The sequence below is a fragment of the Camarhynchus parvulus genome, chromosome 28, assembly GCF_901933205.1.
Source record: "Camarhynchus parvulus chromosome 28, STF_HiC, whole genome shotgun sequence".
Lineage (NCBI taxonomy): Eukaryota > Metazoa > Chordata > Aves > Passeriformes > Thraupidae > Camarhynchus > Camarhynchus parvulus.
This window is the reverse complement of record NC_044598.1, coordinates 558,751-583,379: the sequence shown is the minus strand read 5'-3', so window position 1 is coordinate 583,379 and position 24,629 is coordinate 558,751. Positions and strand designations below refer to the sequence as shown.

General features: G+C 48.2%; 1 protein-coding gene across 5 annotated transcripts in view; it reads left to right on the top strand.

The window, feature by feature from the left end:
- Positions 1-213: 213 nt before the first annotated feature.
- Positions 214-24,629, top strand: part of CRTC1 (CREB regulated transcription coactivator 1) — a 42,102-nt gene continuing 17,686 nt past the window's right edge. For all 5 annotated transcript variants that reach the window (XM_030966724.1, XM_030966727.1, XM_030966725.1 and 2 more), the window contains exons 1-5: positions 214-371; positions 18,328-18,444; positions 22,488-22,625; positions 23,599-23,660; positions 24,442-24,536. In XM_030966724.1, coding sequence (XP_030822584.1) covers positions 246-371; positions 18,328-18,444; positions 22,488-22,625; positions 23,599-23,660; positions 24,442-24,536 — 538 coding nt within the window. In that variant the 5' untranslated portion in view covers positions 214-245. The remainder of the gene's footprint in view (positions 372-18,327; positions 18,445-22,487; positions 22,626-23,598; positions 23,661-24,441; positions 24,537-24,629) is intronic.

The window sequence follows — 24,629 nt, the reverse complement described above, 5'->3', positions numbered from 1 at the left end:
TCGGGTCCGGGCCCCGCGCGCGCCCCCCCCCCCGGGGGAAGCCCCGGCCCGCGCACGCGCGCGCCCCCGCCCGCGCCGTCCCTCCCGCGCGCGCCCGGCCCCGCGCATGCGCAACCTCCGCCCCCTCACCGCCCCCTCCCGCCCCGCCGCCGCCGCCGCGCAGGCGCCCTGCGGCCGCCCCCTCCCTGCGCCGGCGCATGCGCGTCGCCCCCTCGGCCGCGGGGAGGGGATGCGGACGGGGGAAGATGGCGGCCTCGAACAACCCGCGGAAATTCAGCGAGAAGATCGCGCTGCACAACCAGAAGCAGGCGGAGGAGACGGCGGCCTTCGAGGAGGTCATGAAGGACCTGAGCCTGACCCGCGCGCACCGGGTGAGCCTGGCGCCGCCGCCCCCGGCTGAGGCGGGGGGGGGGGGCTGTGAGGGGCGGCGCCCCCCGCGGAGCCCCTCGGGCCGGGGGCAGCGGCGGCGCGCGGCGGGCGGGGCGGGCGCGCCCCCTGGCGGGGGCGGGCGGCGCCCGCGGGGGAGGCCCCTCAGCCCCCCTCACGGCCCCCGTTCTCCCCCCACCCCCGGTTTCGCGGCACCGGGCCCGGCCCGCGCCGCCCACCGGGGCCCAGCGGGCCCGCAGCATCCTCCGGAGACCGACACCTGCCGCGGGGGGAGGCCCCGGTGCCGCCCGCCGGAGGGTCGGGGCAGCGGCATCACGGCACGGCCGGAGCGGGCCCGGCGGGGAGGGGGCTGTGCTGGGCCGGGCTGCGGCGGGGGCACCCCCGTGTCCCCTGCCAGGGGGCTGAGGGGGTCCCGGGTCCTCACACCGGGACAGGCCCCAGGGCCGAGGGAGGGGGATCCCGGATGCTCGGCCGGTGTCTGAGGGGAGATGCCAGTTGCATCAGCCCGGGACGGGCCCGGCCCTGAGGGGGATCCCGGTTCCTCCGGCTCCGAGGGGGATCCCGGTTCTCCGGCCCCGCCGGGAGGGATCCCCGGCTCCCGGCACAGGCCGGGGCTGCGCTTCGCTCGCAGCTCCGAGCAGGTGTCGCGGTTCCTTGGCCGGAGTGTGCGGTGGGCTCCTGGCTCCTGAACCGGGGCAGACGCGGGCTGGGGTCCCTCAGAGCCCCCCGAGCATCCCCCGCTGTCCGGCTGTGCAGCGGGAGCTGCCGGCCTCGCCGTGGCCGGTGTTGTTCCCGTTACGCTCCGGTTGTCGTAGGTGCAAATTGCTGCACTTCCAAAGCCTCCCTTGGCTGGTGATGTCTCTGCAAAGCCCATCAGCAGAAATTCCCGGCATAACCAATGCGCTTTCCGGGCACGAGATGCCTTTCCTGGTCCAGATTCAGGGATGTCGGGGCTGTTCTGTTCTTGTCTCACCTGCTCGTGTCAGTGTTTTGTTTTTAACTGTTTCAAGAAAATTTACGAGCCTGTTTGCGGCGGAAGCTTTGCAAGAACAACAGAACACACGGTTGGATTTGCAGGAAAAGGTTCCCTTTTATTCCCCTGTCAGGAGAGGGTAAATATTTGTTTTGAATTGGTGGTGCTGCTGGTTGGATGGAAAGGAAAGGCACCTGCCTGGGAAGGTGTGGGGCTGGAGCTCACGCTCACCTGGATGTTGGATGTTCCTGCTGGAGTTAGCTGGCACCAGAGTGAGGATAATTTGGAGGTGTTTGTAGTCGCTGGAATCATCTTGTGTGGCTCAGGATCCCGGGGTTTTGCCTTCAGTGCTCAGTCCTTGCTGCCACTCCAGAGCTGGGTGCTCCTGAGGGACTTCTTGCGATCTGCAATTACAGGTTGTCCTTCAATTAACTCACACCTTGAGCTCTCACCTTCTGCAGGAGGAGTCGGAATCCAGGTTCATTTCTCCTGAATCCCATTTAATTTTCTCCCAAATCCAAGCGCTCCTGACCCAGGTTTTGCTCTTGGAAACCCACCACGCTTTCAAGAACCGGGTTTTGAGGAAAGAACCCAAGATGAATAACTTTTCTGAGCATTCTGGGTACTGAAGTGATGGAAACACTGACCAGAGAGCTGAGTAAAATGTCTCCTTTGTAGACTTTTTCTTTCAAATTCCATGATTTCATCGGGCTTTAAAATGCAGCATAAGAGCAAAAAGGGGTTAAGCACAACTTTGCTGTTTGCTCTCATTTTCATTTGGCAGGCAGCACGTTGCTGTCAGTTTGAAAACGCCTTACTCAGTTGGTGGAAGCAGCCCAACATTTCTGTTGCCTTTTCATTATTAGTAATTGTCTTTTTGCAATGTTTACCATCTTGTCTGCTTTATTGTTGGTTACTGCTCAGAGCAGAGGCAGAAATTCTGAACTTCCTCTCTGCCACAATCATCTTCCACCTATTTACGATGTGGCACCCGTGTGGGATTTTTAACTTCTCATCCACCCCCTCCGAAGCCAAAAAAGCCCCGGAATCATTTGGGAAGGATGAAGTTTGTTTTGCAGAGGGTTTCCCTGAGGTGTGGAGCAGCAGTGCTGTGTGCAGCTGGCTGGCACGGTGGATTTCTGGCAGTTCAGCTCTGCTGGAGGCGCAGACCTTGCGCAGAGCGGGGGTGGGTGGTCGATGGAAGCTCTGGAGCTGCTTAATTGTCTTGTGAGTGGGACCTTGGTGTTCAGAATCCAGAGCTTTCTGCCAGTCCCATAGTAACAAAGTGGGTGAGGACACGAGAGGGGGAGTTAGGATTTTTTTTCTCTGTGACATTGACTCCTGTTTTTTGTTTGTGGCTCTCCTCCTTCCCTTTTTTTAAATTTTTTTTTTTGGAATTTCAGGACTGCACTGATTTCTGGGCTTGTTTACCAGAGCTTGTCTCAATTTCTCAGCCCAGGGATGCTTTGATGCAGCTGTTTACTCATCCAAGGTTGTTGCTGCCCTTTCAAATTGTAATTAACCAAAAAATTAACGTGCAGATACTGCTGAGCCCTTCAATATGTGACTACTGAAATGCTAAAAAATGTAAGATTTTTAAAGCCAATTTGTGACCTGCATTTTAAGCGTTGTTCTTGTTGGAGATTTTCTCAAGTTTCCAGGATTGCTTTTTTTTAATTTTAATATTCACTTAAAGTCACTTAATTTTGAGGTGTGTTTGAGCTCCCTCTGATGGGCCTTGCAGTCTTACCTTGGGAAAAAAGACCCCCCCAAACTCCAAAAAGCTGCCAGTGGGTGCTGCCATCCAGCCCCACCTGCCCTGGAACAAACCCAGGGAATTAAACCCAGCTTAATGGTGATGTTTGGAGACTCTGTGCAAATTTTCATCACCCTTTGCTTGTGTATTTTTAGGTGTTATCCAAAGTTCTGTGTGGCTTTTGTTGAGCTCCTGACAACCATGTGAAGCGAAAAGTTTGTGTTTGTATTTTAAATGTGGCTAATTTTAATACAAAATCCTGTTGTAGTTTAATTTTGTCAAGTGGAATATGTTGTAATAGCACAGGTTTGATTTTTATTTGAAATAAAAATGAAGTAAACCCCCACAGTTTGTGATGGAGTGTGTGTAAAACCCACACACATCCATCCCCCTGCCACAAAATTTGTACTCAAAAATGAGGCACTCAGTGGTTTTCTGGTTTCTGTAGAAGAGATCAAAATGTCTCTTTGTACATCCCCAGCTCAGGGTGGATGTAGATAATATGCAAAACAGTATTTAAAAGCTTAGTTAAATCAGGAATGCTAATCTGCTTTTAAAAATGAGAAGCACTGATGATGATGATGCAGAGCTGCAGTGGTCCCTGATGTCTTCAGCAGGTTTTTATTAAATAATGTGATACAAAAGAAATTCCTGATGACGTTAGAGTGGTTTTGAATGTCTGAGAGATATTAAAGAAATGCATCAAAATCAGGACTGAGCCCTCCTAGCACAGAGATTGGTGCTTCCAGCTGGCAGCTCAGCTTAAAAGTGAGTTTCTCTCAAACACAAATGGGAAGTCTTCAAGCTCCAGGGGTGTTTTTCCTTCATTAACTTTCCCACAGTTTGCACCCTGAGTTTGTACATTTCCAGACCAAGAAATGAATGCTTTGGGCTTCACCTGTGCTCACCCACTGGTGATTTTCCTTCTCTGATCAGTCCCAGGATCAGTGAGGTTGGAAAACCCTCCCAGCCCAACCTGTGGCACATGCCAGCTTGTCCCCAGCAGTGCCACCTGCAGCCCCCTGGGCACCCTTTCCTTGCAGGAATTCCTGCTGCTGGCCAGCCTGGAAAGCTCCAGGCCATTCCTCTTGTCCTGGGGACTTTGTGGCCATCAGAGAGCAGGAGCCCAAGCAGAGCAGGGACTTTGGAGCCCCCAGAGGTGCCCCAGGTGCCACCACCTCGGGCTGTGGCATCACAGGCTGCCTGAGCCAGCAGCGCCCTTCATTCTTTGAAAGAATGTTTGTAAATCAGAGGGTGAGAGGCAGAGGGACCTGCCAGGACACAAAGAATCTCTGTTCTTGAGCAACCCTTGGCTTCCCTCAGCCTGCCTGAGCTGTCCAAGGTAAACACAGCGAGAGCTCTGCTGTGCCATCCTGGGAAACTGCACCGAGCAGGGCGAGCTTGCTTCAGCTTTTGTTAGATTTTATTTTATTTTATTTTTTTTTTTTAAGGAGACAATGACTTTTTTACTGATTGTCCCATCACTCCCACACAGCACAGCTGCTGCTGGACAAAGTCTTTGTGTGTGCAGTGGGCAAATCCCTGGGTGTTAATGATGTAGCAAAGCTGGGAAGGCTCTGGGAGCACGTGAGGCTGAATTGTACAACTGCTGCATTTTGGGTGTTTGGTTGTAATTCTCAGGGTGAACATGTGGGACTCGGCTCCGGCTGCTGCGCTTGGGTTTTATTTAGCATCAGCACTGGGTGGTAATTTGCATTTATAGAAGGTGCTCATTTAGGAAGAGCATTTGTTCTCAAGGTGAGGTACAGTCAGTTCTTCCAGTTCTTTGGGGTTGATTTGGGGTTTTCCCCTCAAAACAAGCTGCAGAGGGGAGCTGAGCCTGTGGTTACACTGAAAAGGAGGACGTGTGGATACTGAATCTCTTGGTTTAGCAGGCAGAAATTGAAATTTGTGGTGCAGTCTTGGAGTTGCAGCTGTGACTGTGGAAGTGCCAGAGGTGCCAAAGGCCTCGGGACAGGAGGGGCTGGTGCTGAGATAATCTGAGCTCTGTGCTGGCCAGGGCTGGAGGGGGATCTCTGTGTGAGTGAAACACCACCCCACAAAGCAGCCACAGGAATTGTGCTCAAAGGCACGTCCAAGAGTATTTGGTAGTGAAAAGTGATTTTTGTAGCAGTGTGGACTGAGGGTAAGCTGTCCTCAGGATCTGTGAGGTGGGACGGAAAAGGAGCTGTTCCTCCCAGCACAGAGGAAACCCCAGGGCCTGGAAACATAAAACCCCAGAGTGTGGCTGTGGTTGTGTGAGGACGTGGGCTTGGGAACCATTTTTACTGTTCTTGGGTTTCTCCGTCAGATTGGTTCTTATCGAATTTTTTATCAAGTAAACTGCATTTTTATTTTTCTGACTATCTCAGAAACAACGTTTATTGAAATCCCCCTGCTCCTCTCACTGACACTTTGTTCTCTATTTTATAATCAATTTATCAATGCCATTGATTCTGGTTCAGCAGCACTTCCTGCACTTCAGGAATATCAAAGCCCTGACTGTGCTGAGGCAGCAGCACCGGGCACATTTCAGTGAGAGTTTTCCCTCCTGTGCTCATCCACGTGTGGCTACAGCAGGGATGGACCAGATTAAACCAACCCCGTGGGTTTGGGGCTTTTGGGGGAGTTACAACCCAGATTTCCGGCACTGTGTAAGAAATCCCTCCCTGTGAGGGTGAGGAGGCCCTGGCAGGGGTCGCTCACAATAAATTGTGGATTTCCCATCCCTGGAAATGTCCAGGCCAGGGGCTTGCAGCAGCCTGGGATAGTGGAAGGTGTCCCTGCCCATGGCATGGGGTGGAATTTGATCATTTTAAGGTCCTTCCAACCCAAAGTAGTCTGGGATTCTGTGACATTACCGAGCGTTATCGAGCACTTTCATTGTCGTGGTCATCAAACAGTAATTTGGCAAAAACCAGACATCCTCTCAAAAATGATCAATAGGGATTTAACCAAAATGTATTCAAGGCTAAATATTTATCTGTGTTCTCCATTATCCATCTGTGATTGCAAAGGAACATTTTCTTGAGCAGTGGAAGGGCAGTTTGGGCCATGGCCCCGACACATCGATCACTCCCTGATGCTCTGTTCCACGCTGGCATCGATATTTCTGTGCCTAATGCAGCATCTGAAACTCAAGTAGACTTCAAGGCACTTTCCAGCAAATACAAGGCTGTATCTTGGAAAAAAATTAAAAAAAAAAAGTAAAGGAAATAAGCTTTTCTGGGTTAGAACCATTCCTGGTTGTGCTGGCTGGAATTCTGCCCTGGTGTTTTTGGAGCTGAGGGGTTCCTGAGGGCTTGGAGTGAGGCAGTGAACAGCAGCAAATTCAAAATCAGGTGGGATTTTTGGGAACAAGGTTCATTTTGTGACAGTGACCAGCTGTGACCTCGCTGCTGCTTCAGTTTTTTTCTCTATTGGTCTCAACTCCTCACATTCTGTGAAACAAATGTGCCATCCCTGGGAGTGTGCAGGGCCAGGCTGGAGCAGCCTGGGGTGCTGGGAATTGTCCCTGCCTGTGCCAGGGTGGCACTGAGGGTCCTTAATGTCCCTTCCAAGCCAAACCATTCTGGAATCCCTGAGCTCGAGGTGGCAGCTGGGTGTGAGTCTGTATTATCAGCATCTCTGGAGTTAATATTTCCAATGTTGCTCTGATTTGTTTGAGATGATTCGCATTTTGTGGTGTTGGAAGTGGAATCCAGGAATGAGGATCTCCATCCAGCAGTGTTTGTGGAGCACTGAACAGCCCCTCTTGATCATTTAATGTTTTATATTTTGGCCTGATCTCCTTGGGACTTTGTAATTTATGAAGTTGTAACCAAGTGTTGATAACAGCCTTGTTTTGCAAGTTATTTCTGAGGAATTGAAAATTCTTCCCCTCGTACCAGAACAATCCTTTGCAATCAAACAACAACACCACACACCCACAAAAAACAGCTCTTAAATAATGAAGTGGGGGAGGCTGAGGTGCTGCAGCTTGAGGCTGCAGCAAGAATTCCCCAGCCCTGGCTGAAAGTCTCTGCTTCACAGGCAGATTTTCTCCGAGTGTCTTTCCCCTCCTTTGCCTGGTCTATCACTTTTCCTGATGATTGGGGAAATCTCCTCTGTGCTGTCCCTGCTGAGCTGCTCACTGCTGGTTTTACTCTGGTTACTTATCACTCCAGAGCAGTAAGATGTGTTAACTGCACGCTGCAGCTCTGGCAGATGAATTTTCAATTAATTTTGGTACCCAGCTATTACTATTTATGTGAATATTATTTTCCTTGGACGGCTGAGGTCTCGGAGGGGAGGGAATTGGAGCTGATAGCCCAAAATATATGAATTTGCAGGCAGATGGTGATAGCTCCCACCTCAGACAGAGGAGCAGTTGTTGGTGACAGGATGGGGCCTCTTCAGACCTGTTGGGAAGCTGTGCAGGAGATTTTTTTCCAGCTCTGGAGCCTCAAAGTGGGATTTCAACATCTGTAAGCTGGATTAAAGGAATGAAAAACCTCTGTGGGAGAGGGGAAGGCAGGGATTGTTTCACACCCTGACTTCTCACTTCTTGATTCCTTGCAGAGTCTCAGTGTAGATTGCATTGCTGGCAGCAAGAGGGATAGAGAATATCTGATTTAATATTTATTTAATACCTTAAATATTGCACAAGTTTCCAGCAGCCAGCTCGGATTCAGATGTCTGATTGACCTTCTCCTTGTAATTAGATTTGCCTCTGGTTCAGGGAGATGCTTGTGCTGAATGAGCCTTTTGCATTCGAAGAATTTGGACTCTGATGATGTTTTGGATATTTTTGATACCTGAAGGGTTGGCTGATGCCACATTTTCAAGCCACAAACAATTTTCTGTGTCTTTTGGCCACTCTGAGGGCAGGGTGAGGTGGCCCTGAACCCCAAAGAGTGCAAACATGCCCTGCTTGGCTCCTAATTTACGAAACTTGTAGGGTTACATAACTGAATTTTCATTCTTTAGCTAAAAATAAAAAATGGAACATAAAAGCTATTTTCATCTTACTTAATGAGGGCATCTCTGCTTTTATTTCAGCTTTTCTGAGGCTTTTCAATAGAGGAATGGGGATGGTTGAGGAGCTTTTTAGTGAAGCTGGACGATTGTTTCTCCATCAGATCCCCGCTCAGAAGGAATATTTGCTTTAAGAAAAGAAAGTCCCTTTTCACTCAGCCTTTTCTGTGAGAGATTTCTTTTTAGGTTGGTTTGTAGTAAATGGTGCCGTGTAGCACCTCAGCTGTGTGGGGTAGGTCCGTGTCTCTGCTTTTTGGGGTTGGTTTTTGGGGTTCCTTTCTGGGTTTGCTTTGTCTCCTGCTCTCCACGAGTCACCCAAGTGCCCAAAGTTTGATGATAACAAAGTCAAAGTGATCCTTGCCTCCCAATTCTCTGCACCATTCATTGTTAGCTAATAACACTCACAAAAATAAACACAATTTTGAGGGTGTCGAGCTCCATCTAAATAGAACCAAAAAGAATTCTTTCCTTTCTGGATATCCAACAATAAACAAGCTCCTCTGCTTTTTGCTGAATTATCAGCAATATCCACGCCTGCCTCTGGCTGCAGGGAAGGGCAGGTGCCACTCTGGGAGCTGCCAGGGGTTTGTGGTTTTGTTTTGCAGAGCTCTCAGATGGGCTCCGGTGCCTGTTGGAGCTTTGCTTGGCTCCCTGCCCGCCGATAGAGCACAACTCACAAGAATAGTCACTATTTTAAGGCTCCAGTTTGCTGTATCCTGTTTTTGCTGCTCAGTTGTGACTGTGAAGTTTTAAACAGTAAACCTTTGTTCACCAGAAATAGCAAAAGTGTTTTTAAACACCGAGTCACAGCCTGTGCATTGAGTTGAATCCTTCATTTATGATGGTTTTGTTTATTTCTTTAAATCCTGCAAGGTGTGTTCCTAATGAGTCTTTGCCCTCGACCACCCAATGATTCATATTCATTCATTTTGGGGAGAAAAAGGCAGTTTTTCTCTGATTTTACTGTTCAGAGATTAGAACAGAAATAAAACAGAAATAAAGAATAAAAAAAAAATCACAGCATTAAGTGCTGTTACCTCCTCTATTCCCTCTTCTTTCTTTGGGTTCACAAGGAAAAACGTATTTTTCTTGTGGGAAAAAAAAATCTTTTTCTTGGAAAAAAAATATTTAAGAAAAAAAAAGAGGGTTTGAGTGCACTGTGGATTTTGGGGGCTGTAAATAGTGTTGGGGTGTGAGATCTTTGCAGGAGGCAGCTGGGGCAGAGCTGCGAGCCTGGCTGGTTTTCCAGCCCCGTTTCCTCACGGTTTTATGGCTCAGGCAAGCTGGGGAGCTGCTGCAGCTCCTGAAGGAGAACCTAATGGGGCCTTGGAATTTGGAGATGACTCATGAGAGGACAAAACAATCCAGTTAAGTGATTTGAGGTCTTAAATAATCTCTTCAACAGGAAGGTGAAGAAAACATGAACTCATGAGTAATAATTGGCTCTCTTGGAGTGCTAAAAGTGCAGAGCTGGGGCTTGGCCAGGGCTCAGCTGATTCCTGCTCTGCTGATCAATAACATCTCAGCTCTATGAATGGAATTTATTGGGCTGGACTCTAATGCTCTTAGCAAGGGATTATTGGGATTCTTGGGGTGTCCTGTGCATAGCCAGGAGCTGGGCTTGATCCTGATGGGATCCCTTTTAATTCATCCTTTTCTGTGAGAAATTCATTTTAGCTTGATCCTGATGGGATCCCTTCTAACTCAGCCTTTTCTGTGATAAATTCATTTTAGCTTGATCCTGATGGGATCCCTTCTAACTCAGTGGAGTCTGCAATAAATTTATTTTTGGTTGACCCTAATGGGTCCTTTTCAACTCAGACTTATCTGTGAGAAATTAATTTTGGGCTGTTTTGTAGTGAGTGCTGTGTTGCACCTCAGCTGTGTGGGGTAGGGCTGTGTCTCTCCTTTTTGGGGTTGTTTTTTGGGGTTGTTTTTTGGGTTTGCTTTGTCTCCTGTTCTCCACGAGTCACCAAGTGCCCAAAGTTTGATGATAACAAAGAAGAAATGATCCTTGCCTCCCAATTCTCTGCTTCCTGGCCATGCAGCCTGCAGAAAGGAGTGGTTTTATCCCCAAATCCAGAGGGTGGGAATGCCTTCCTCAGGTGATCCCAGGCTGGAGAGAAGAATTCACTCCATCACCTCCCTCTCCTCTGTCAGAGCACAGAATTCGCAGTTCTGCCTTAATTTGGAGAGGTTTTTCAGCAGCTGCAGGGGCCTCCTGCAGGTGTTGCAGCCTTTGAGCCCTCAGGATTTTCCTGGGAAGCCACTGGAAGTGCTCAGGATTGAAGCAATGCTATCAGGTAACCTTAAAAATAATCCCATTTACAAAGTCTCAAGTCAGCTGCCTTGCTGTGCCCTTCCCTGTGCCTGGCAGGTTTTATTACTCTCCCAGTGAAAACACCTTTTTCTGAATCCCAGTTTGTTTTTCCATGGAGCTCCTGTTTCATTCCAGGAGATGCAAGAGGAGGATTTTGCTTCCCCTTTGCTCTGTGCTGAGCTGGTGGGAGCTGGAACAATTCCATGCAGCAGCAGCACAACCCTTTGCTCCTGGTCCTTAGAGGTGTCACCTCCTGCTTTGTTGTTAATTTTTGAAGTTTTGGAGAAGATTTGGCTGTTTTAGTGCATTGGGGGTGAAAGTTAAAATCCCTGAAAATCAAGGCTGGCCTGAGGAAGGAGTTGCTTGGGAAGTGTCTCAGTGGCAGAAACAAAACTGCTGCTCTTTTGTGGCTGTTAAATTCCAAGATATTACAACAGCTTCCTTCCCAAAAAAAAAAAGAACCCAAAAAAGCAACAAAAATGCTTTTTTTTTTGGCCTTTCCCTGCATTTTTGTTCTTCCTGGCTGCGTTAGCTTGGCCTGAGAGCCGTGTTTGTGTCCTGCCACGGCGATGGGATAATGGAACAAATCCTTCGAAGTGACTGCAGTGACAGTTGTGCTGTGGAGGAGTAAACAATGATGTAGCAGTTCCACGAGCTGGGGTCACATCCAGTTCATCCCATATGGCTGCAGTTTTTTGGGGTAATTTTCACTTGTTTCTAGTAGACGTTTGGCTTCCTGTTTTGGCTTTGCTTTTGTCCCATCCCCTGCAAAATCCATCTCTCCAGGACACCAGGATCCTTGGGAGCCCAGCAAGGATTGGCACAGGCAACAAGGGAAACTTGTGCTGGGCTTGTCCTCACTCCTCTGTCCAAGCCAGCCTTCAAATCTTCACTTTCAGGACACCAAAAACACCCAGAAAATTCAAACCACCCCCCTAACTGTTGCAAAACATTTTGTTCCAAGCTGCTGCTGGAATCCCTGAGGTCCCCAGCGAGGCAGGCAGAGCAGCTGCTCTCACTGTGGATTATCCCTTTCCTCTCAACTTCAGCCTTCATTTCCTCTCCCCTCCTTCCTGGGAGGAACAGCTGCGCCTTTGGAGCCTCTGCTGCTCTTGGAGCAGGGCTGGAAAGTGCAGGAAATGGGTGACTTTAGAAATCTGCCTCTTCCTGAGTGTGAGAGCCCAGGCAGAGCGAGGCACGGGCTCCTCTGCTCCTGATCCTGACAAATGGGGCTGAGGAGGGCCAGGGAGCTGCCTCTGGACCCTGTTCCCTCTTCCTCGTGGCCATGCAATGTTGATTATTCCCAAAAAAACCCCCGGGTTGAGTCCCAAATCCAGAGGGTGGGAATGCCTTGCTCAGGTGATCCCAGAACTTCCTCCATCCCCTCCTTCTCCTCTGTCAGAGCGCAGGGTTTGCAGTTCTGCCTTAATTTGGAGAGGTTCCTCAGCAGCTGCCGGGGCTCCTCTGTGCTCACACGGGCGCTGGTTGGGATTTCTGAGCCCCTTTTTTATCTCTCAGCTGACAGCAGCCTGCTCACCTCGCTGGAATTGCAGATATTTTTTATCTCCTGGGTCTCCAGCCCTTTCCTAGAGGATCAGGGTGTTTTATCACAGAATTGGAGCTGTGGTTTGCTGTTATCACACCTTTTTCTTTCTCTGAGGTGCTCCTATAGACAATTTCAAACATGTGGCTTTGCACCATGAGATTTATTTCCCTCACTTATCAGAGCACTGGAGATAAACTCCATTATTTACATACTACAGGTACCTGCTGAGGTGAAAATATTGCTGGTGTTAGATTTCATAATATTAATTTTTAATTACATGGGAAATTAAAATAAAAAGCTAAACTTGCAAATCCATCTCTTCAGCCACCTATTGAATGTTTGATAACAGCATGGGTGAATTTATATCAGTAACATGTAAATAATGGAAGTATTTGTAATTATTTGCAATAAATTATCCAAAACATGATAAAATTATAAAAACAATCAGTATTCACCCAAGCTCTAAAAGCATTATAGAGATTAAAAAGTCCAAAAGTCTTCCCAACCTTCATTCCTCTCCTCTGGAAGCAGCAGGATATTTTATTAATCTGTCCTCACGCCCCAGGTGGGATCCAGAGGTGCTGGTGCTGACTGGGAGCCTCTGGAATATTTGGAATATCTTCATTTTCCCCATTTTCCCTGGATTGCTCCAGGCTTGGAGCTCCACTCAAACTTTGAGTTGCTGATGGGAGAATGAAACGTGCAGGGAAGGACTGAGGAGTCCCAGAGGAGCCTTTCCAGAATTCCCCTTCTGCATTATTCCCATTTTCCAGGAGGATCCCTGACATGGGAACAGTTTGAGACCTAAAACCAAATCCTCTGCCCCTGAAACTTCTTCTGTGCTCAGAACTTTGTGTCTGCTCATTATTGATTTTAATTTTCAGCGTGGGGATGTGGAGAGGCGCCTGGAATGAGCAGAATGAACAGAAATTCCCTTTTCCTTGCTTTACCAGGATTTTCTCTTTATTTATTTGTGATTCTTTCCTCATTGCATTAAAGAAATCCCAGGCAGTTTTCAGGTAGGGTGGGTTCATAAACGAGCAGTTATTTGAATGTATTAATTTTAGTAATTATTTGACTAGCAAGCGTTACGTTTTTAAAATTCAAATTTCAGTGTGAATTTTGGACTGTTAACAGAAAAATGTTCCCTTGAGAAGCCAAAGTCTGGGTGTTTGGAGAGTTTTTGGCACCTTAAAGAACTTCTAAAATTGGACTTGTTGAATTCCAGACACAACCCAGAGCAGCACCTGGGGAGCCTCTTCTTCCTCTGCTTCCTCTTGTGAAAAACGCCGATCGCTTGTTTTCAAAATTTTAAAAGTTTAACAGTAATAAAAAAATGGTTATAAAAATAGTAATACAATTAGAGTAATAATAATTTAGACAAGCTAGGTTAGGACAATATGAGACAACAAAGAGTTATGGACGTCCTGGTACCTTTTTCACACCCCTCTAACAAAAGGAGTAATCCTTAAGAGCAACAGCCTGTTGCATATTCATACATCATGCATAAATTCCTATTCAAACACAGGATTTTTGTCTGGTCGGTGTCAACTTCTCCTTTCTAACACCCATGGTGCCTTCGAGGCGGGAAGCAGTTTGTTTCTTCTGATAGGAAAGCAATAAATTCTTCTCTTCTGAAAGATTTAGCTGTCCTGTGGCTGTTATCTCACTGCGAGTCTTTTCTTTTCAACAAAGCATCTTATAGAGCATAGTTTTTATTTTAACAATTTTTTTATAACCTAAAACTGTGCAGTACTTAAGAGAATTAATACAGCATTACTTGCTAACCCAACACATACAATATTCATTTTAATATTTGCGAAAAGCCAGTCATAAAATACATGCGTTTCTCACACTCTCACCCCCAAAATCCTGACTCCAACCCCGAACCCTGCAGCAGGGCTGGGGCTCCAGGTGAAAATTCCTGGGGAATTTCCCCCCTGTCCCAGCAAACTCAGCATGGCACGAGGGGATTTCCCAATAATGCAGCTCTAAAACTCCCACTAAACCCTGCCTGCAGAACTGAAGGCCCAATTAAGCTGAAATAATACTTTTCTAATTTTAATCTGCGCTGATTTCGCTGCTTGTTAGGCTGGAGGTGCTAAAGAGGAAGGGTTTTTTTAAAGGGTAAACCATGAAATTATAAGAAAGCTCGGTGTGGAAACTGCAAGGCAGTGCAAAAGCTGTTATCACCAAATCTCTGCTTCCTGTAGTCATCAGATATCTGGGGTTTTATCAAACGGACACTCCACCCTTTTATTATCGTTCTGGCAGTCCACATTGCATCTGCTAAAAAAGGCACTTTAAGAAAAAACTTTACTGTGGATTTGGGTTGATTTACAGTGCCAGAACTGCCAAACTTCCCAATAAGTTCTGCCCACAAATTTGTAATTTACTCAGAGTTTTTCAGGGGAGAATTTCAATAACTTCAAGTATTGAATTCTTAATAAATACTTCATTTAATTCCCATCTGCATATTAGAAAATCTGTTGGAAAACTGGATTTGTATTTAGGGTCTTGTTTCTCTCTTTATTTATTATTTTTTTAATTGTAGAACTTGAATCTCTCCCTACAAACACAGCTGGGTATCCAGAAAATGGTAACCCGAATGAAAAATTGGTGTATTTCATATAAATGTTCACAGAAATAGTGATTTATCATGATTACATTGGATTTTAAAGGAAAAAAACGAGGATTTAAAGTTAAGTGGCGTAAGAGAAAGGCTGGTGGAAGGAAAATTACAGATTCCATTTGGATCTGGTGTTTGGGGAACATTTCTTCACAACAAGAAAACCGAGTAGAAATGAAGTGGTTTAACAAGCAAAAGCTGTTTCCTTACCAAAAGCTTCCTTGGGAAGGAGCTGGGATATTTTGCAATATTTTCAGCTGTCAGGGAGCTGCTCTTGGCCACAGCACAGAGAAATGGAAAAGCTGCAGTGTGGAGTCACCGAGTTCTCGTGGTTCATGAAATTAATAAATCTGGTGAGCGCTCAGTAATTCCTTATCATCCTCCCCTGTCTAAATTCATCCAGAATCCAAATTGCACTAATTGAATCCAGCCCCAGGAGATAACCCCGGGGCTGCCCTGAGACTTGTTAACATTTCCAGAGTAATTGGGATCTTTCTGTTAAAAAAAGGCTTTTCCTTTTTGTTATTTTCTCTTCAAATCAAACCTCTCTCAAAACCTCATCGCCAGTTGTGCCGTGTACCTGCTCCACCTCGCAGGGTGGATGGAGAGGAAAATGAAATAATTTCATTTTAGCCACAGCATCTGTTTTCCTAAAGGGTGGGGAGGCCCAGCCTACCCAGAGAAATTGTGGATTTCCCATCCCTGGAAGTGTCCAAGGCCAGCCTGGAGCAGTCTGGGATAGTGCAAAGAGTGGGGTGGAATTAAATAATATTAAAGATCCCTTCCTGAACTTTTATTCTGGATTTTGCTGCTGCTTCCCACCATGCACTGAGGTATCTCAGAGAAATTTGCAGCTTTTTTTTGGAGAGAAGGGAAAATCCAGAGCTGACTTCACTCCTGATTTCCTGCTGCAATGACAGCAAGCTCCTAAGATCCAAACCAACTTTTCATCCAGCTGAAGAGCCGGAGCTGGGAGGCGCTCAGGACACAAATCCTGCTCTGCTTCCTCTTGATCTTCCCAGATTGCAAGTGGCAGTTGTTGATGGGCTCAATAACTGCAGAGTCTGGGGGCCACTCTCAGTTCTGCTCTCCTGAAAGGCAGGAGCTGAGCAGAGCAGAGCAGCTCTCCCCCGTGCTGATGGATGGGAGCAGCAGCCCCTGCTCTCATTTCTGGCACACATCTCCAGCCCTGCTTATCCTTGTTTAAATTCATGCTGCAGCCAAGGCTCCCCAGCTCTGGGGTCGCCTCATTTCCATGCGAGTGCAGCAGAAAGACAAATGCTCCTGACCTCCCTGTGCTGTGCTGCTTTGAGGTGGGAATATCCTGAGAAAAAACCCAAAATCCTAAAAAAACACAAAGCCACCCCCTCCTCCCTGGGTGCCTTTTGGAGGTTCTTGAAAGGAAACCAACACCTGTTGAAATAGTTACTTCAATGTTTGGCCCAAATCCCAAACAAGGCTTTTTTTTTTTTTCTTTAACAACAAAAACATATGCAGGGGGCAGGGAAAAAAGCACAGCTAGTTCTGATATTGTGCTTTTTGTGCTCTGAGTTGGAGGGGCTGTGACTCATTAAGTGATACTAACACAGGGTTTCTCTAATTTCATGTCTTGCTTCAGGAATTGCGTGGCAAAATATTGCACAAGAAAAGCAAAGGGGCCTTTCCTGCTCCTTACATGGGACCTTTCCGAGCCATTTGATAGGGAAAACTGGGAATATTTTATAAATCTTCAGCCTGAGGGGATTATCTGCCCTTTTTTTTTTAAGGGAAGAAACCCTCAACCGCTTTGTGGGTGGTGCTGAGGTTTTGGGAGCAGCCTGGCAAAGGCTGGATATGACCCCGGGCTGTTTTCCCACCTCAGTGATCCTGGGGTTCTGTGCTCCATGGAGAGGTTTCATCTCCAGAGTCAGCTCTAAGTCAGGGATTAGTTTGGTCCCTCAGCTCAGGCACAGAGATTTTGACTGTCTGTGCAGTTGGAAATTGCTGGTTTCTGGGGGAAATTCTGTGAATAAAAGGTCTTTGAGTTTTCTAGGAATTGTTTGAATGTCAGGAAAATGCGTCCTCAGGGTGAGCTTGTACTCAGGGACTATTTTAATATGAAATTCCTCTCTGGGAGGGTGGGAGGCTCTGGAATGGAATTCCCAGCCCAGCTGTGGTGCCCCTGGATCCCTGGCAGTGCCCAAGGCCGGGCTGGAGCCCCCTGGGACGGTGGGAGGTGTGATCAGATGGGACAGAGGGAGTTCTGTGATCCTCCATGGATACTGCCCGAAGTGTTGGTGTGGAGTAAACGGGCTGGGCCTTTTCTCTGCATCCTGGCTGGGTGCTGGCACCGTGCTGTGGGCACCTGGGGCATCCCTGAACATCCCTGAGCATTCCTGACCATCCCTGAGCTCCTCTGAACATCCCTGAGCACTCCTGACCATCCCTGAGCTCCCCTGAACACCCCTGAGCTCCTCTGAACATCCCTGAGCACTCCTGACCATCCCTGAGCTCCCCTGAACACCCCTGAGCTTCTCTGAACATCCCTGAGCTCCCCTGAACACCCCTGAGCTTCTCTGAACATCCCTGAGCTCCCCTGAACATCCCTGAGCACTCCTGAACATCCCTGAGCACTCCTGACCATCCCCGAGCTCCCCTGACCATCCCTGAGCTCCCCTGACCATCCCTGAGCTCCTCTGAACATCTCTGAGCACTCCTGAACATCCCTGAGCTCCCCTGACCATCCCTGAGCTCCTCTGAACATCCCTGAGCTCCCCTGAATATCCCTGAGCTTCTCTGAACATCCCTGAGCTCCCCTGAACACCCTGAGCATTCCTCAGCATCTCTGAACATGCCTGAACATCCTTGAGCACTCTTGAACACCCCTGAGCATTCCTCAGCATTCCTGAACATCCTTGATCTCCCCTGAACATCCCTGAGCTCCTGTGAGCTCCTCTGAACATCCCTGAGCACTCCTGACCATCCCTGAGCTCGTCTGAACATCCCTGAGCTCCCCTGAACATCCCTGAGCACTCCTGAACATCCCTGAGCTCTTGTGAGCACTTCTGAACATCCCTGAGTATCTCTGAACATCCCTGAGCTCCCCTGAACATCCCTGAGCTCTCCTGAACATCCCTGAGTATCTCTGAACATCCCTGAACCCCCCCAAGCACCCCTGAATATCGTTGAGCACCCCTGAACACCCTGAGCTCTCTTAAACACTCTGAGCACCCCTGAGCTCCTCTGGGCACTCCTGAACATCCCTGAGCATTTCTGAACATCCCTGAGCTGCCCTGAGCACCCTGAGCTCCCTCAGCATCCCAGTTAAACACCCAGCAATGTCTCCAGCTCTGGGCAAACCCCTGGAATATTTTTCTGGAGGGTGGGACCTGCAATCCAGTGAAGCTCTGCAGACCCTCCCTGTGCACCTGTCCCACGGGGAATTCCTGCTGGTGCTTTGGTTATTCCTTGGCTGGAGGGGTTTTCTGTGAAAACCTCTCTGTCCTTTGTTTGAGACCCTGGCTCTGCCTTTTCCTTGGGAATCTCTCCCTGCCCTTTCTCCAGGGCTTTTCCTGCTGCAAGAAACTTGTGGGGAAGGTCGACCCTCCTTTGTAAAAGTTGGATTGATGCCTTTTAATGATTTCCATTCTCAGTGATCCCAGTGTCAAGTTGTGCTGGTTGTAACACTTGAAATTGTGTTTTCCTCCCTCTTTTCTTTCAGCTACAGCTGCAGAAAACCCAATATTTGCAACTGGGGCAGAGTCGTGGCCAGTACTATGGGGGGTCATTGCCAAATGTGAATCAGATTGGGAACAGTGCCATGGATCTCCCCTTCCAGGTGAGTTCAGAGGCTTTTTCCTTGGATTTGGTGATGAATTCTGGGCTTGGATGCAGCTGCTGCTCCAGAAGTCACACCCTGGTTGGAAAACTTCTGCTGGGGTTGGGATGTGTGGGTATTTTTTAAAGTTGATTGTGATAGATTTTAGTTCTCTGAGAGATGCAATTCCTGGTGAAATCTGGGAAGATGCTGTAAATTCAAAGCAAAATGGGTGGAAATAAAGAGGATGTTGGGGTGGAGGGTGGAGGAATTGATGTGCATGTTCTGTGGGAGGAATTCCAGGAGAGGAGAAGAGCAGTGGGACACAAAGTGGTATCAGAATAATCACTTCTTTTTGGAAAGGAAATGTAAGAAAGTCCTGGCTGGGTTTTGTGACTCCAGGAATGATGCACCTTAAACAGAAAATCAGAGTTTCAGGTGAATATTTTGCTGTTTGAAGCATGTTTGGACAGAGGATGTTGTCCAAGGGCAGGATTTGTTGGTGGATCCTTTGTGGACTCCTGATTTCCACGTTTAGTTGATTTTGAGAGCTCAAAATAATGAACATTTCTGCATTGCTTTTCCTTTTTTGAGCAGTCAGAGTTACAGTTGAGCTCACGAGGATGTGGTGGGAAGGAAATTTTGCAGTTTGTGGTTTTCTGATGAAGGCTGCTTAATAAAGATGGAGAAACTCTTGCTGACCTCCTCTAACTGCTGCTTGAAATAGGTGCAGACAGCTGAATTTGGGCAGGTTAAAAGCTTGAATCTCGTGCAAGAGGAGAGGCAAAAGTCTATTTTAATCTTTAATTCTTTGGGGAATACACAGCTGAGGTTTGTAGTGGATTGGAGTCCCCAGTGTTACTCCACAGTGTCTGCTCTGTTCAAGCTTTTCTCTTCAGTTTTTTGTTAAGGAGGTTAAGAATTCCTTTTAAACAACAATATTTCAGTATTTCTGTGCTTGATGGCCATCACTGATGGTTTTTACCTGGACTGTTTTAATCCTGACTGCTGAAAAGGGAATATTCAAACATTTATGAATGACTGGAGGAGGAGACAGAAACAAACCATCCTTAAACCCTGGGGTTCTCTATATTTTTTCACACACACACTAAAAAAAAACCCCTCAAATCGATGTTGTTCCAGATAACAAATGGTGACAAACAACAAAACAACCCCGTGTGTTTGTAGCAGGGGGGGGAAAAGCTTCCCAGGTTTTTCCAGTCTGAAGCTGAAAGCGCGACTGCAAACGTCTCTGGGATGGTGTGAAGGCAGAGCCTGGGTGGTTGTGCCTGCTGAGAGCGTTGGTGTCTGAGCATCTTCTGCTTCTTTGATTTGCAGCACAACGGAGCTCTGGCTGAAGCCTTTGGAGCAGTTCCTGTCTCTTTGGTAAACAAGTTTTTAGGTTTGTGCAAATACGTATTTAGGACTGGTCCTGTTAGCCCAGGTGGATACGTATTTCTGCACAGCTCTGCCCTGCACAGGAGTTATTTGGTTCACCCCCAGCTGCCCAGGGCTGCAGGGCTGCCACACAAATGCAGGTTGTGCCATGCATCCCAGTCTGGAACGTGCAAATAATTCCTGTGCAGACTCCCTGGACTTGCTGTCATGTGGTTATTTCTGGTTTTTTGGGGGTTTCTTTGGTGCAGCCAGTGGATTATTCAGTCTTGGCCTGTGGTTTCAGCAATCTCTGAGCATGTGCACTCAGCCTGCATGTTTAAAATCCATGGGGAAGGGCAGAATGAATTCCCAAATCCTGCTTGGCACCAGGAGGCACCAAAACATCAACCAGCCGTAGGTACCACTCCTCCTTCCCCCTCATCCACCTCACCTGGGTTTATTTCCTGAGAAATCCTAAAAGGACACTTGGAGAGCACTGAGCTTTTTCCTTCCTGTCTGTATTGAGCTGCTTTTCTCGTGGTTTGGGGTCTGCTCTCAAACCCTTGAATGTTCTTCAGGGGAGTGAAACCCTTTTAGTTCTTCATTTTCCCAAATACAACCAATGCTCAGATCTATTAATTATTTTTAATCCATTTTTCTCCCTAGAGTTAAATGTCTCATGCTATGCAGAGATGGGGAATTTTAATCCAGGAACATTGTCGTGGTGTTTGGCCCTAATTAAATTTTGTAGGAAGGTTGCAGAGAGAAGCCAGACCTGTTGGAGGTGATATCCATTTCCTCAGGTGTTTTCTGTTTCCCTAAATTCAGGATTCTTTTGGGATCTTGGTTCCTGGAAAGCCAGGGAACAGCATTGCCCCAAAATCCCTATTTCTGTGAACTGTAGCCCTGCTTTGGGACACATTCTGTGTTTATTTGTGCCACTGCTGCACTCAGATGAGATTTTTATTGTGTTTTTGATAAGGAAATCGTGCCACTAAAAGGTAAAACCCTAAGAAATAGCTGTTTTTACATGAAACTTTTTGCCTTTATAATTTTATGCTTTGGCTTCCCTTTAAATTCCAGGTGAGCCCTGTGCTCAGGGCTGGCTGCTCCTTTTTTAGCAGCACTGTGCTGACACCACTGACATAGGAAATTGCTTTTCCTGTTGACCTTCCAAACACGTATTTGCAAATTTTCCTGCCTTTTGGGCTGTAACAACAGCAAAAAGGAGGAGTTTGAGACCTTTTGTCGCTTTGGAATGATGAATATTCCCACTTGTGTGTGGGGATTGTTGCTCAGTGCTCGCAGCAGAGATTAAAAGCACCGTGTTTGAATTTAAAACCCTTAAAATTGAGATTCTATTTGAGATTTCTCAGCCAAGTGAGGAAGTGAAGCACAAACCCCACGATCTGAAGCGCTGAGAGTCCTGTAAAAAGTCACTGTGCTCCTTTCTAGTCCCCTGTTGCCTTAAATATTCTGCTGCACATAAAATGTTGGCCCTGAAATGAGAAAATAAACACCACAGCCCCTCTGCAGCTCTGTTAACACAGCCTGTGTGTGCAGAGAGGGTGAGGAGCCCAATATTTGCTGAAGAGAAAAGGGTTTAAAATAGTAGAAAGACTCTTTAAAAAGTTCATACAAACAAAGCCTTTCAAAATAAATGCAAAGCTTTATAGAAATAATCTTTTCAACAGCCAAAGCTGACACTTGGGAAAAAAGAAAAGCAAAAAAAAGCCAAAAGAAAAAGGGATGAATGTGGAAGCCAGATGGTTTCATGGCTTGGCAGACAGGACAGTGCATTTGCCACGTGCAGCACCTGAATGGAGGAGGAAATTTTGGATTTCCAAACAGATGGTGTTGAGGGACTCAGCAAAGCTGTTCACATTGGCAGGGAGTGCAAGGCTGGGGAGGATTTTTCTCCCTGGAGAGCCATAAATTGCTGCTGGAGTACGAGCAGAGATTGACCCCTCGGTGCTTCCTCTGTCCCCCCGGTACGCACTGGGAAGGGCTGTGGAAAATGTGAAAGTTTTCCAGTTTAGCCTGGGAATTCATCTTCCCTGTCCTTCCCCTGCCATCCTCCTGCTCTGAAATCATCTGCTCAGGATGTCAGTGAGATAAGAGTCCAGGTGGGATCATCCCACCTCGGGTCACTGAAGGAGCTGAAAATCACTTCAAAGCCATCTGACAGAGGAGGAAGGAAACTGCTTTTCTTTTTCTTTTCATTCTCTCAGTGTCCCCTTAAAACAAATCTGCTGCAAGGAGGGGTGAGAGGCAGCCCTGGGAGCAGGCAGCGTGTCCTGGGGAATGCTGAGCTCAGCGTGCAGCTCCTCCTGCATCTCCTGGCCCGGGTCAGGCTCTGGCATGTTCCTCCTGTGCACCCTGCATGCTGCACCAAGGGCATGTGGCCAGCGCCTGGCAGCTCTGCCACGCTCAGCCCCGGGGCTTCAGGGGTGCCAGGCTGTGAGGGCACTGCTGGGCCAGGCCAGGGCGCTCCAGCATGGCCCCTTCTGGAGGAGGCAGCTTTCCCAAAAAGCTGTCGGAGGAGAAACAACACCACACCGTGCACATTGTGTTTGGAGTCTGATTGCTCAGAGCCAGCCAGCCTGGCACAGCAGGAGGAGGAGGAGGAGGAGGCTCTGGGCAGGCTGGGGCTGTTTCCCTGTGGGTAATGCCTGTGTCTCTCCCAGACCCCGTTCCAGTCGTCGGCCCTGGACACGAGCAGGACCACGCGGCACCACGGGCTGGTGGACAGAGTGTACCGGGACCGGAACCGCCTGGGCTCGCCCCACCGCCGCCCGCTCTCCGTGGACAAGCACGGCCGCCAGATATCCTTGGGAGCAGGGCTGTGCCCAGCCGTGCCTTCTGCTCCATCCCCTGGGGTGCCACACCACCCCAACATCCCTTCTGCTCCATCCCCTGGGGTGCCACACCACCCCAACATCCCTTCTGCTCCTTCCCTATGGGTGCCACCCCAACATCCCTTCTGTTCCCTTCCCATGGGGTGCCACACCACCCATCCCTTCTGCTCCATCCCATGGGTGCCACACCACCCATCCCTTCTGTTCCTTTCCCTGGGGGTACCACACCACCCCAACATCCCTTCTGCTCCATCCCCTGGGGGTGCCACACCACCCCAACATCCCTTCTGCTCCCTGTGGGTGCCACACCACCCATCCCTTCTGCTCCTTCCCCTGGGGGTACCACACCACCCCAACATCCCTTCTGCTCCATCCCCTGGGGTGCCACACCACCCCAACATCCCTTCTGCTCCCTGTGGGTGCCACACCACCCATCCCTTCTTTTCCCTGGGGGTACAAAAAAACCCCAAAATCCCTTCTGCTCCATCCGTGGGGTGCCACACCACCCATCCCTTCTGCTCCATCCCATGGGTGCCACACCACCCCAGCATCCCTTCTGCTCCATCCCGTGGGTGCCACACCACCCATCCCTTCTGCTCCATCCCCTGGGGGTGCCACACCACCCATCCCTTCTGCTCCTTCCCCTGGGGGTGCCACACCACCCATCCCTTCTGCTCCTTCCCCTGGGGGTACCACATCACCCCAACATCCCTTCTGCTCTCTGTGGATGCCACACCACCCATCCCTTCTGTTCCATCCCCTGTATATGCCACACCACCCATCCCTTCTGCTCCCTCTCCTGTGGGTGCCACACCACCCATCCCTCTAGTTCCCCATAGAGAATCTGTGAGTTTGGTGGTTCTGACAGGATAATTGGGATTATTCTTGGGATGAGCTTTCCTGCTGGAGTGGAAGTGTTGCTGCCTTAACCCTGGCCCACGTGGACAGCTGCCCCTATGGCACCGTGTACCTGTCACCGCCCTCGGACACCAGCTGGAGGAGGTGGGTGCCCCCACCCCGGGGCTTTGGCTGTGCTCTGAGCCTGCAGCACTTGGGATTGTGCCTTTAGGAATTCAGGAACTCCGTTTGGAATTTAGTGCTCGTTTTAGATGAGCTTTAAAATTGAGGTGTCTGCAAGGCATACTTGAATTTAGTGGTACCTTCTTAAAGGTAAATCCTTAAAGTTTAATCTTTTAAAAATCCTGAAAAATCTTTAAAAATCCAGATGTTCCCAGGCACAGCCCAAGACTTGGATATTTCTCTGGGTGCAGAAACTGGGCTGGGAATGTTCCAGTGGGAAGGAACACAGAGTTACACTTTGAGGGTGGTCACACTCAAAAGTTCATCCTGAGATGTGTTGGCCATGAAAATTCCCTTCTCCACAACATCCTGAACCATTCCTTTTCCTCCTCCCAACCAGGAATGTTTGTTTGAACCACCACAATAACCAAAGTATGGCTAAACAGCTTAAAAATGGCATTATTTGATCATATTTAATCTGAACAAAGCAAATAAAACTCTGTTCTAACGAGGGCAACCAATTTATCCTGTGTTCCTCTCAATCCCATTATTGAAACAATTGCTCTTCAAACTTGAACTAATTTGTTCTGCAAATTGATTGTTTCACCAGGAAATTCTGCCTGGTTTCTGCCATATAGAGAGTTTTGGGTTTTAATGCACAACACTGAGAGTTTTACCGAGTTGCTGCTTTTATCTGAGAGGAAAATTCTTTTTATTTAGTGAAGCTGACAATAAAAATATTGTGGGTTTTGCTTTCTCTCAGGACAAATTCTGATTCTGCCTTGCACCAGAGCACCATGACTCCAGCTCAGCAGGAATCCTTTTCAGGAGGGTCACAGGACATGCAGCAGAAAAGAGGTGAGCAGAAAAAAAAAAAGAGATAAAAATATTTCTACCAATGGAATCCCCACAGATTGGGCTCCATGTGTTTGTAAAATAAATTCAGGAGTG